The 13,529-nt window shown below is 48.2% G+C and overlaps 1 protein-coding gene across 1 annotated transcript in view; it reads left to right on the top strand.

Annotated features, from left to right (window-relative positions):
- The window catches only part of LOC138672454 (basement membrane-specific heparan sulfate proteoglycan core protein-like), a 213,526-nt gene that overhangs the window by 63,487 nt on the left and 136,510 nt on the right, over positions 1 to 13,529 (top strand). The window contains exons 5-6 of the mRNA XM_069760432.1: positions 4,752 to 5,045; positions 6,707 to 6,949. Of these exons, the coding sequence (XP_069616533.1) occupies positions 4,752 to 5,045; positions 6,707 to 6,949 (537 nt within the window). The remainder of the gene's footprint in view (positions 1 to 4,751; positions 5,046 to 6,706; positions 6,950 to 13,529) is intronic.

Genomic DNA, 13,529 nt, shown 5'->3' on the forward strand with positions numbered 1-13,529 from the left:
TGTACTCTTGCAGCAAGTTGATCCACACGAGAAAACAAACCCTGAACATCCATGCCAAAGCATATATCCTGAACCACCCAGATATCAAGAGGAAAAGAAAAAAAAAAAAAAAATAGAGCACAGAAAAAAAAAATGGTTCAGGACTTTCTTTTCCTTCTTTTGAGATGCATCTAATTCATTTTTGGCCATTTGTACTGTTATGATACGGTGGTCTAGGAGCAACATGGAATGAGCTCTGAAGGAAGTGGTAACTGTACTGACCGCAGTCCCAAAGCTCAACACAACACTAGAAGTAGCCATGGAATGCTCCTAACTCTCCCTAGGCATCTCGTCACAGCCTAAGAGCTAACTACCCCTAAAGATAGAAGCAGAAAAGCTATCTTGCCTCAGAGAAAATCCCCAAAGGATAGATAAGCCCCCCACAAATAATGACTGTGAGTGGAGAGGGAAAAGACATACACAGAATGAAACCAGGATGAGCACAGGAGGCCAGTCTAACTAAATAGATAGGACAGGATGGAATACTGTGCGGTCAGTATAAAACACTACAAAAATCCACGCAGAGTTTACAAAAAATCTCCACACCTGACTAAAGGTGTGGAGGGCAAATCTGCCTCCCAAAGCTTCCAGCAAGACAGAATTAATTCACACTGATAAGCTGGACAAACATAGAAAGCACAGAATGGATAAGTCCACAATCTATGGACAGAAAAGGGCAAGCAAAAACTTAGCTTAGCTGAACTGGTCAGGATAACAGGGAACTCCAAAGAGATGTGAATCCAACCAGGAACCATTTACAAGTGGCACTGGCTGAAGATAGAGCCAGACTTAAATAGCCGAGCAGAAGAGACGATAAGTGGAGGCAGCTGATGACCGCTAACTCCAAGGAGCAGCCATACCACTAGAAACCACAAGAGGGAGCCCAAGAGCAGAACTCACAAAAGTGCCATTTACAACCACCGGAGGGAGCCCAAGAGCGGAATTCACAACAGGGAGCCCTGCGAGCGAATGTACGATCAGAGGGTAGACAGCTTGGCTTTGATCGGAAGTTGGCGGTGGTCAGGTGGATTGGTTTTAGGGGAATGGCCTGGAATAGGGTATTGCGGGAAATACATAACGTGGTTATTTTGGATAAGTCCCCGGACATATTGGTGATACATGTGGGAAGTAACGATTTGGGTGTGCGGCCTTTTAGGGAATTGATTAGGGATATATAGCAGGATTTGTTACGGTTGTGGCTTTTGTATCCCGGATTATCTGTTGTATGGTCGGAGATTGTACCGTGTACACGTGGGAGGAATATGCGGTCGTTGGAAAGGCCAGGATCAAGGTTAATAAGGCTTTGTCGTCTTTTGTGGCCAGAAACGGTGGGGTGGCCGTGAGGCATTTTGAGTTGGAAAAAGGGGATGGTGCTTTCTGGTTGGCTGATGGGGTGCATTTAAATGCGGTGGGGATTGATTTTTGGGTGCTTGGTTTGCAAGAAGGTGTGGAGAAGGCCATAGCTTTTCGTTCTGGGGGGGTCTCGAGCCTTTGAGGTATTCAAAGTCCCTCGTTGTGGTGGCTGGGTGGAGTCCTTGGAGTTGGTGGAAATTGGGTTGGGGGATCCATTGGCTTATGGCTCCTCTGTCTTTGGAGTTCAACTCGTTTTGGAGCTGGTATATTGTGGAAGGGAGTTCCGGCAGGGGTGGTCGGTTCCCCTAGAATTTTAGCGTGAACAGTGAACCCGCTGGGTTTTTGGTGCTCTTGAGCCAGTGTGGTAACGGCTGGGAGTAATTTGGTTTGATATATGTTCACGTTATGCTGTGTTAATCACCAGATTCCTGGGAGCTCCAAGGACTCCTCCTAGTTTAAAAATGTTAATGATGTGTATTTCAATGTATTATGTTTTATGTTAAATAAAGGCTGCTGTGGCCTATAATATTCCAAATAAATTGTGGTCCATGTTTTTATTTGGGGTAATGGCATGTTTCAAGGGGTTTTAAGGGGGTGAGTAGGCTATTCCGCCTTACCCCAATTACTCGACAATACCAGGGTCAAGAAATGGATGGAGCTGAGCCTCCCCTTCCCTCCGCGGCGTAAGAGGAGGACATCATGACAATGGGTTGGAGGGAGGGATTAAGGAAAATAAGGTGGGTGGCTTAGAATGGAGACAGGATTTATGGCATGGTGGGGGTGTGGCCTAATCAGTTCCCGCTCTCTGGGTACAGTAAGTGTCTCGCCCTAATTATTGGCTGTCATTGTGTTTTTGAGGGGTTTGTTTTGTAGTTTGTTTATGTTTTATAGTGGGTCATTGTGGCCGTGGTGGCTGGGTGGAGTCCTTGAAGTTGGTGGAAATTGGGTTGTGGGATCCATTGGCTTATGGCTCCTCTATCTTTGGAGTTCAACTTGTTTTGGAGCTGGTGAATTGTGGAAAAGAGTTCCGGGAGGGGTGGTCGGTTCCCCTAGAATTTTAGCGCGAACAGTGAACCCGCTGGGTTTTTGGTGCTCTCGAGCCAGTGTGGTAACAGCTGGGAGTAATTTGGTTTGATGTATGTTCACGTTATGCTGTGTTAATCACCAGATTCCTGGGAGCTCCAAGGACTCCTCCTAGTTTAAAAATGTTAATGATGTGTATTTCAATGTATTATGCTTTATGTTAAATAAAGGCTGCTGTGGTCTATAATATTCCAAAGAAATTGTGGTCCATGTTTTTATTTTGGGTAATGGCATGTTTCAAGGGGTTTTAAGGGGGTAGGTAGGCTATCCCTCCTTACCCCAATTACTCGACAATACCAGGGTCATGTGCTCACACTTAGGCCTTCTCTGCATATATTCCCGTCCTTTTTTGTTACTATATCCATGCTGCTGTTTCCCGCAGTCTCTGGTTCTTCCTGTCCCTGGATTCCTTGCTCCTGCTCTGCCCGGGGCTTCCTTGGCCCCTGGATTCTACTCTTAGGTCCCTATCTCTCTCCTGGTTACTTTCTCTGGTGTCTTGGGGTCCTTCTTCTAGTGTTCTCTGCAGTCCTCCTCTTCTCGGTTCTCTCATCCAGTATTCCCTGAACCTGTCCAGCCTTCCTAGGTTCCTGTCTCCCTCCTACCTTGCTGACGGCTGTCCTGTCTGTCTTATCTGTGTTGGTCGCCTGCTTCCCTATGAGCCGCCCCTCTTGGTACCAGATGTCTCGGTTACTGACTCCTCCGGGCCTGCCACTAACGATCCCCGTATAGGGGTCGGGTCCACCAGGTTCGCTCACCCGGGGGAGGTTCAGCACCGTGACCCAGAGGGTCTACTCTCCTAGTTCACCTCTCCTAGGCATCACACTCATCCACGGTCGCTCGTCACTCTTTTCTTTTAGGTCACATTGAGGTGTCTGTCACGATTCATGGGGAGGATATTTTTATCTTCCCTGCCGCTCACACCAATTTGTCATGAATTGGGGTTGTTTGGTTGCCCTGGTTCTTTCTGAAGGGGATTTATCTATTTTCCACTTCCCAGGTCTGGTTTGGAACTTGCAGCTCTCTGGTGCCCCCCTTACCTTCAGGTCAGACCGGGTACTGCACCTAGGATGATTAGTCGCCAGAAAGGCTGCCTTCTATGTACGGCTAATGGGCACACTGCAGCGAGGGCAATATAACTACTCCCATTTAGGCGGGAACAATAATTATCAACGCCGCCAGTCGTTACAAAGCCTCTCAAATGCACAGGACAAATCCGCTGCCACCAGCTCTGATTTCTTACTTAGTAACGGGTCAGGAGCCAACCCAGATTAGTAGCATAATTCACTTCAGAGGACGTGGCAGTACATTATACAGCAAAGAGAGACAAAGTTAGTAATTTTTTTATATTTTATTCCAAAAAAGGTAGGCAGTGTTTACAGAATTATAAAAAGGTGTTATAAAAGTAGACAAGTCGTATGCACAGTACAAGTACAAATAAAATGGGATTAAAGTTGAAAAAACACTTACATTTCATTCATATCATCTCATCTCGTGGCAGACAACGTGCTGTGGGGGATGGGCATATATCCCAGTGCATCTCAGATGTGACTCTCAGCTTATTCCTTGGACAAAAGACCCTGGAAGACTGCTGCTTCACTCACTTATGTCCCAGCCTAAAACCAAGGCACTGCCCCTGTGGTGACCTCACTCAGAGGCTGAATCCTCCCCTTTCTTAGAGCTGGGACAAACCATTTTTATACATAGCTCGCTGTATGAACCTCGTATACGAACAACAGAATGATCAGGATGTGCACCACATCGGGGGGATTCTTTTAAGTGTAAACACGGCATAGTTACATGACCCGCTTATGGAGAAACCCGCTCCTTACACTCGTTGGGTTTAGCTCCTAGCGATTTCCGTGAGCTATATATCTCTCGATGGACATCCGGAATATATAATCCTTATATCTCTAGCCCGTATCGGTGCCAATATACCTAACTTTCAAAGAACAATAGAGTCCCATGCTTTCTGGAACGGGCTGTACCAGTTTTGGCTGGTATTAGGTGGGAGGGGGGAATGAGGGATTTAGAGAGAGACGGCTTTTGCAGCACAGAGCAATATAAATTCTGCAGCGATCCCAGTGTTGGTATACTGGGCTCACATTACAATTATATAGCAGGGGGGAGAAAGAGTGGCTTAGAATTCCAGCCTTGTGCTGGCAGGCAGAGGAAACTGCAGCTGAGAGCTCTGTATGTTTAATTGAAGTAATCAGAACTTCTTCCTATTTCCTGACAGTGTCCATATACCTTTGATCCCTTGTTTCTTTTTCTCTTAGGAGAAGAGCAGATTACTAAAGTCACCGGTAGCAGTGTGACCTTCAGAGCGAGTGGAGATGTTCAGCCCTCGGAGATCACTTGGCTGAAGAATGAGATAAAGATCGTGGACCTGGAGGAGGGGAAGAAGCCGGACTTCTATGGGTTCTATAACATTAAGGACAGGGTTGATTTAAACCTGACGGAGAAGACCTTCATCCTCCGTGACGTGTCTCCGGAGGACAGTGGGCTGTACAAGGCGATGCTCCTGGTCAATGGCAGAATTACTGACCTCTTCTTCAGTCTGCTGGTGCTCGGTGAGTGCGGGGCCGGGGGATCGTTCCTGGCAGGAGCCGGTATTACACCAGCAGATTGTGGCACATATCTGGTCACAATGAGCGGTTAGTCGGCGACCGTCATTCATTGGTGATATAGACTCTACAGGGCGGGATGATTTTTACAGGTTTTTCCCATTTCATCCTCTCATGCCGGCAATTACAGCTGAGCTGCGCTGTCCTCATAGCAATGAGTGGGAGTAACAGATAGGGCAGCTCGGCCTTTCTCAACGTTTTCTGCATTTCAATCTCCCATGGTTGGAGCCTGGACGCAGGACCACCATCAGGGCATTACTGGCGTTTGGGGCCTGGTGAGCAGAGGGGGGCCCAGACCTTTTCTGCTTCTATTAAATAGTTCACGGGGACACTGATAATAAGACAAATAAAAGGCAATGTAATCAACATAATCCAAAGTATGGTCTTAATCAAGTGGGGATATAGTAAAGAAGAAACTCCTAGAATGACTATTGAACAAAAGAAAATGGAGTCCTGACTTCATAAAACAAACATTATGAATACAATTATACATAGTGTGATATATCAGAACATGAATATCGAGGTTGATAAAGGTGGGATCCAGAACGAGTGCCCCGGGAATGGGAGGTTTGGGTAAGGAACAGTTCCACAATACACATCAGTATGTGATATCAGAGACTTGTGGAAACAGTAAGTCTCACTGTGCAAATATTAGAATTTGAGCAGAACCATATCATACAGTTCACATAAAGTGCTCAGAGGTATTACTGGTATAAATTAGTCTAGCATGTGGAAGCGATGCAACGAATAAGCGTGCATATCAAGTACACCTACCCGTGATGTGAAGTGCTGGGGCACGGACCAAGAGGATTCCCGGGACCACCGCCGACACACGTTTCACGTAAGCTTTTTCTATGGGGGATGAGTGGCTGATGTCCCATCTGACCTTTTAACCCCTGCATTGTAATTAGCCGGTATACTTTGCGCATGTGGTGTGTTCCTCCCACCGTATGTCATTATCAGATGTCCGGGCCTCTCTGGGAGAGCGCACGTGAGGGAAATACTGAAGGTGTGACCGTGGCCTTACAGGAACACTATTCCTCTGTTTTCCGTATTTTTGGCCTGTGTAAATTCCCCTGAGTTGTCTCTGAGCTTCTAAGAGATCGGACCCCAAGGAAGAACAGTCTTTATGTGATGAGTGTAATCTGCAGATCTGGGGTTTTCAGTGCTCTTCTTTAGATGAGCACCACTCAGTATGAGGACCCCCTTCTGACACAACAGGGGGTGGCGGTGCACCATCATGGACACTGGGTGAGATGACCTTATTATACATGTTCTAACCTCCTCCCCGTCACCGTTATCCCCCAGTAAGTTAGTGGGCGGCCTCCATTCTGTGGCCTCACCCCACTGTGGACAGGATCCGTGGTGTGAGGTCTCACCTACCTATCTGACTACAGGGGAGACAGGGCGGCAGGAGCTTGCATGACGTTTCCTCAGTGTGTGATGTAGTTGTCTATGTGGCAGTAATGCCACTATTCCCATAGACCTCCACGTTCGGTTTGCTGACACCGCCGCGTGCTCTGGTGTGGATATTATTGCGGCACACCCTTCGGTCGCAGTACATGGGGTTAGCAGGAGCTGATCCATTTCCTTCTTGTCTTCTACAGATCCGGTGTGTAAAGTCTCTGTACAGACCATGACTGTTTGGCACAATGTCACGCTGAGCTGCTCCTGCTCCTCGGATGGCGCTCGACCCTCGCAGTATAAATGGCGAAACGTCAGTCACCGAGTGTCCGACCAGCAGAACCTCACTGTATCCATGGGGAAAGAGCCGCAGACTTTGTGGTGTGTCGCCAGTAATGAGGTCTCCAGTAGTGAAGCCACCGTCACTGTGCCCCGCCGAGGACCAGGTGAGTGTGTACGGCGGTCTACAGGCACCTGATGGGAGGCAGGTGTATACGGCTTTATTCACATGTGCCTCCTCTTTCATGTCTCCCTGCCTCTTTTTGCCTTAGGCTGGAAGTGCAGTGGGGCGGGGAAATCAACTGGACTGCTGCTTCTCAGTGCATTGCCGCACCCCCAAGGCACTTCCAGCCTCATTTGCATACAGTTTCTTCATTAAATTTCTAATTATTGGCCAATTAAATTTCTACGAGAAAAGTATAATTTCTATTGGCGCTTACACAGCTGTAAAGAAAAGAAAATGAAGGGTGGCAGAATTGTTTTTATTTTTAAGCTCACCTCCCTAAGAAAATGTCATTATCGTAAGTGCAGAAAGCGGGATCAATAAACCCATCCTCTCACCACGAAAACAACGGAAAATAACATGGTCTGGAAGGAACATACAATGGATGTGTCCTTGGTGTCGCCGTCCCCTTCTGACCGGGCAAGCACCTTCCCGCCAATGAACAATGTAACAACGTATCCCGAGGAACAATGTAACAACGGATCCTGAGGAACAATGGCCGAACTGCAGGTTTTACCATTTCACCATATTTTCAGTGTTTTGTGTAATAAGATGAATGGAGTTAGTGAAAACGACGACTCACCCCATAAAAAACAATCCTGATACGGCGATGGGGGAAGAGTAAAAAGACGCGATGACTCTTGAAAGAAGGCAGAGCAAATGAACGGAGCACAGAAACCTCCCTTGTTGTTAAAGGGTTAAACAGCCTCAGACTTAAGAGCTGCAGGGTGTGGGCCCTCGGCACGGCACTGCATATAGGGCAGGGCGGTACTGCACACTTCACATATATCGATTGTCGGATCCCAGCAGTGCCCAGCGCACCGTGGTTATATGGTGATGGATGTGAGGGGTGACGCCGGCATTACTGGATGGTTAGTGACACACCCACCTGTGACGTAGAGCGAGGCGGCAGATGGCGGCACAGGTAGCTCGGTGCTTCCACCTCCGGGTATTGCAATATACAGTCTACATCTCCCCCGAAGCCAAGTATAAAGATGAGCTTCAGTGGAGGACTAAGATGGTGGCACAGGGGCCCCTGTTGTCATAGTAACCCATTGGCGCCCTGTGGAGACACAGCATTGTATCTTAATTAACTAGACATCCATTTTTAGCAAACCAAGAAGAATAGACTGTTACCTGTATGTTGACTTTTCAATTTAAGCCAATTCATCAGGCCCCATCACGAGGGACACAGATCTACCATTCTACAGGAAACAACTTAGGGGACCGAGACCCGGGTTGGAAGAATAGAGATCTGCTCCATTGATCATCGCTGAACCATGGATATGTTTGGAGAAAGCCAGGAATGGGACCAGTCGGTAACCTTGTTCCATTAAGATGTTCGGAGAAGCCAGGTTGCGACCCTCCGGTCACGTGGCCTTGTATCTCAGTGGACTGTCATCTTCCTATGCTTGTTATTACCTCCTCTCTGTGCGTGTCACAGGTAGGGTAGTCGGCCCTGGGACCTCTGAAGTTACAGCTGCCAATATCCCGGCGAGTCAGCGGAAGGGTGAGATTCTGTAACGTGCACCATCTTGGGTATTTTACTGGGACTGTTCTACATGTTATTTGCCTGTTTTGTGGTTCAATAAAGCAATGTCACACTCTTTTACCTTCACCCTGTGTTGTGTGAGTAGTATTATGCCTACAGTAAAAGGAGAGCGGGCGTTCGGCGAGACGATCCCTGGTCCATGCGGTTTCGGCTAGCAGACCTGTGTGCCCGCCGACCCCTCGTGTCCCCAGACACCCCCGCAATCGTGTTGGTGCACACTCACACTGACTGTGATACTAGTTGCGTGTGAAGGGATCTCGGCTCATAGCCCCCACATGCATTCATTCCAACACAGTCGTACAGTTATACCTGTATTTGTGGAGGGATCTTGGCTCATAGCCCCCACATACGGTCACCCCAACACGATCGTACAGTTACATCTATATTTGTGGAGGGACCTCGGCTCATAGCCTCCACATGCGGTCACCCCAGCACGGTCGGTTTTTGTATCATGCACCCACAGCCGCCATCTTGGTCTTCCTGGGAATGTCACAGTTTGTGCTTCAATGGAGGCTGCGCTTTACACTATGTCCTTTGATAAAAAAAAAGTTTTCTAAAATGAAAAATGAATTCACCCCATATAAAAATGGACCTATTTGGGATCACACCGTCCATAAAAGTCTGATCTTTCAAAGCAGAATATTAACACCTTCAGTAAGAACTGTAAGAATTTTCTTTTTCCCAATCCTTTTACTTCCCTCCAAAAAATGGATCCAAACATTATATGTACCCAGAATGCTATCAAGGTGGACGGAGAGAGATAAAGTTATGGCTTGTGGAAGAAGAAGAGAAAAACGGAACACGCAGAGGTGAGAATTGTCTGGGAGGAAGGGTTCAGGGAACACTTTGTTCTGCCAATTAGGGTGCATGGTTATGAACAGACATTGAATAGTACAAGATTGAGAAGGTTGAGGACATCTGAGGTCGGTTCTCCATGTTGAACTGGAGGTTACACTGACTATTCGGTAATAGATGGATAGACTGAAGTGAGTGCAGGAATGATATTTGTGGGTCTGTACGATACATAATAGGTCATCGACGTGAAGTCAATGTACAGTGTAGATGGCTCATTTTTCTCTTTTTATCCATGTTGGCTTGTAGGGTTATGGTCAGAAGTCCCATCACCAGGACATACAGCTGGGTGGACAATGGAGTCTTCTGGCTTTTGCCAATGGCAGATAAGAAGGAGCAGAGAGGGTTCGGTGAACCCTCCGTCCTTGCAGTTGGTTCGCAGGAAAGAGAAAATTTTGGAACGCTTATCCCCAATTTTTGGAAAGTGAAAAGGTCCCCCAAGTTGTCTTCAAGCTGCTATGAAGCCAGAAGCCAAGAAAGAAGAGGTTGTTGGGATTCTCGCTCTTGGCTAGCCACTTGGAACACAATGCCACAGGGATCTTATTTCAAAACGGAATTGTAACGCTCGCGCCGAGACTGGTTGGCGCGGGCACCTGGGGGTGTGGCCCCACTGGACCACAGACCGAACTTCCCTGGAAGGGGCGTAACTAAGTAGCTTCCTAGGTGTTCGCTGGAGCCTCTGATGGTGAGGTCAGACATGTGCAATAGGAAGCTACCAGGTACCACTCCAGGGTGGAGTCGGACTATGGATGCTGATCCCACCGGAGACAAGACACGGGCAGGCAGGCACGGCTGTGACACTGGCTGACAGACGGGTATGGCAGAGGCCCTGACGGGCGGACTGGCTTGACGGAGATACAGGCAGGCAGACGGGCGCGGCTGGCACTCAGGCAGACAGGCGGGCACGGCTGGCACTGGCAGACAGGACTGATACTCTGGTAGGAACTGGTATTCAGATGGATGTGTGGAAACAGGTAAGAACCTGTTCAGACTGGAGAATATAAAGGAACAGGTAGAGACCTGTAGGGAAAGTTGCAGAATTAAGATAGCGCGAGAGTGGAAGAAAAGCTGAATCGCAGGAGGCGGAGTACGAGTAGAAGGTGGAGCTATGAGCAGAGAAGAAGAAGGCAGAGCAGAGAGTAGAGAAGGAGAAGGCAGAGCCAAGAGCGGAGACGCTGGAGGCGGAGCCAAGAGCTAAAGACGTAGAACCGCAAGGAGCGGTGCCAGGTGGAACCGCAAGGAGCGGAGCCGTAGAGCAAAGCCACACAGAGAGCGGAGCAAGGTCAGAGAGCAGAGCTGAGAGAAAAGCTGAGAGACACAGAGCCACAGGTTGTGGTAGAACTGAGCAGAGAGAAGCAGAGCCACAGACAGTGGCGAACAGAGCAGAAAGATAAGGCAGAGGTACACACAGCTGAGTGGGAAATGACTAATGACAAAGAAGGAGCAGGGACGGACATAGACCAGAGTACAGACAGGAACGGACACGGCTACACAAACAGAACACAGATGAAGGCCTGCAATAGTGCAGCCCTCAGAGACAGGAAACACACGACCTGGCAGCTCAGTAGCAAATGCTAACTGAGGGGAATAGTTTGCTCAGGCATCCTCCAATGGGTGAGGATGCCTTAAGTATCAGAGGCCTCAAGGCTATTGGCCAGAAGCACCTTAGGGAGGTGCACACAGTCTCAATAAGAATCCGGAGTGGCTGGCGCCGCCCCCCTATGCACACAGCCAGGAAGTGTACACAGAGCAGGCCGCCATGAAGCACATGGCATGGAACCAGCAGCAGACAGATCTCACAGCATGGCACTGGGTGAGTGAGTAGATTTAACAGGCAGGTGGGGAATGGAAGGCCATGCAGTGATGCCGGCAGGGTTGTTACAGTACCCCCTCCTTTACGCCCCCTCTTCTTCAAACCCGCTAAAATGATCCATAGAAGAAGAAAGAAACCACTCACAGTCCAAGTCATAACATCTTTAGAGTAGGATAAGGCAAACGGGTCACCAGGAATCTCAGAAGACAAAGTCTCTTTGTGCCCAACAGGGTTAGCCTCCTCAATGGACTGGACCATTTCCTCTGGGTAGACAAGAAGCAGGGACTTGGATGCTACTGGTTTGATATCTTCACCAGCCGGCCACTTAGAAGCCGAAGGAACACTCACAGGATACATCTTCTGCCCGATATCCAGAGACAAATTTTCAGGTAGCAGAGATGTCTTGAAATCTTCACCAGCCGGCCATATGGACGATGAAGGCACCCACATAGGAACCATTTTCTGCCGATTATCCAGAAAAAAACGTCCAAGAGGCGGAGGTATTTCCACGAACAGGTTACAGGTATAGTCATTAGAGTAGTGAGGAGAGATTGTCACCGCTTTCCCATCTTTGGTAACATCAGCACTCCTTGACTCGATGACTAACGGGTTCCTGGTATAGTCACTGGAGACGTGTGGAGAGATAATCACCGCTTCCCCATCTTGGGTGACATCAACACACCTTGACTCGACGACTAACAGGTTACTGGTATAGTCACAAGAGACGTGTGGAGAAATAGTCACCGCTTCCTCCTCTTGGGTGACATCAACACACCTTGACTCGACGACTAGCAGACCAGCTGAAGAAGAAGACAACCCAGTTGACTGTCCTTGATGCATGGGAACCAGACACCTCTCATGACTGGGTAAATTCAAACGAAGTATTTTGCAGGAACTCTTGACCAGAGCGGGTGGTAGAGTTCCAGGCTCAGAATGACCCATGGGCATAACAGACAGCATACGGTAGATAAACTTCTTCGTGTATAAGGCTCCAACTTGGAGCTGTAGTTGTCCTTGCAGGACTAGACTGCTCTTGAGTAGGGCTTGACCAACTTCAGACAACGCCCTTACCGGGTTCTGGAGCTGTATGACAGAGACCACACACCGACTCCGAATGGTTGGCGACTTTACCACACCAAAGCTCCCGGAAAACAGAGACACAGTCTTTGATTTTAATGGAGAGGAGGTACTCTCACCTAGGGCAGCCTCTCCTGCTGGCCCAGTGTTTTGGAGTTTTAGATCTACAGGGCAGAGACCGTCTGGATGTTCCTTGCAACCGCAGCAATACCGCGTTCCCTTCTTGCGGCTGGATTTGGGCTGCTGCTTTGCCATCCCACTTTTATCAGCCTTCTGGGGTCTTGCTTGGGTACCTGCTGGGACAGGTAGAGGAACAGGTGGGTCTTGGACGGACTTGGTCTGACGTGACGATTTCTTTGGGGGATTAACTCGTCTAGACCGCCTCTGGGATCTGGTGAGGGAAGACTTTGCAGGAGGAGCAGGTTTAGGCGCTTTGAAGGCTTTAACAAAGGCTTCCAGGAAAGCCCCAAGGTCTGAGAGGATTGGATCCCTTGCTTCCCAGAGAGGGTTCATCCAATTCAATGCATCTCCTGCTAGATAGGACAAGATAAATCCTACCTTGAACTCATCAGAAGAAAATTCGGAAGGATTAGCTTCGATATACATCAGACTACGCTCCAGGAACTCCATGCACTCCTCTGGATCCCCATAGTATCTAGGCGGAAGGAGTTTTTCTCTACTGGCAATGTAATCATACAACTCTCTAGAGATTATGAGTGGACCACCAGGAGTAGGTGTAGGCAGATCTTTCAACTGAGTATAAAAACCTTCTGGGTGCCAATTCTGATTCGGCTTCCTCTACATTCACTACTCGATCTGGGGCTAATTATAAGAGGACACGTGAACACAACTATCATCCATACAGAAGGAATGATCGTGGTTCGCCTGTTGGTCCCAAGAGGGATAATAAGGTAATCAATCTCAGTCATCATAATTTTTCTGCCACAGAGTTGGCCTTATTAAGCAAGGGCCTTACCTTTTCCCCAGCTTCCAGATTTGACACTTTTCTGGCTATCAAGGATTTACACATTTTTGCCAGATCATTACTTTTCAAAAAGCACTTTCATGATGGTAATTTACATACTCTATTCCCTACAGAGGAGGAACAATCCACCCTGAGAATCTTGGAGGAACTCTACGCTGAACATCATACACCAATTAATGGTAAGATACCTCCATCGATTCGCCCTAGATCCAAGAAGTTCCCCCCTCTCTCCACTTGTGCCAATG

This window comes from Ranitomeya imitator, chromosome 3, assembly GCF_032444005.1.
Source record: "Ranitomeya imitator isolate aRanImi1 chromosome 3, aRanImi1.pri, whole genome shotgun sequence".
Lineage (NCBI taxonomy): Eukaryota > Metazoa > Chordata > Amphibia > Anura > Dendrobatidae > Ranitomeya > Ranitomeya imitator.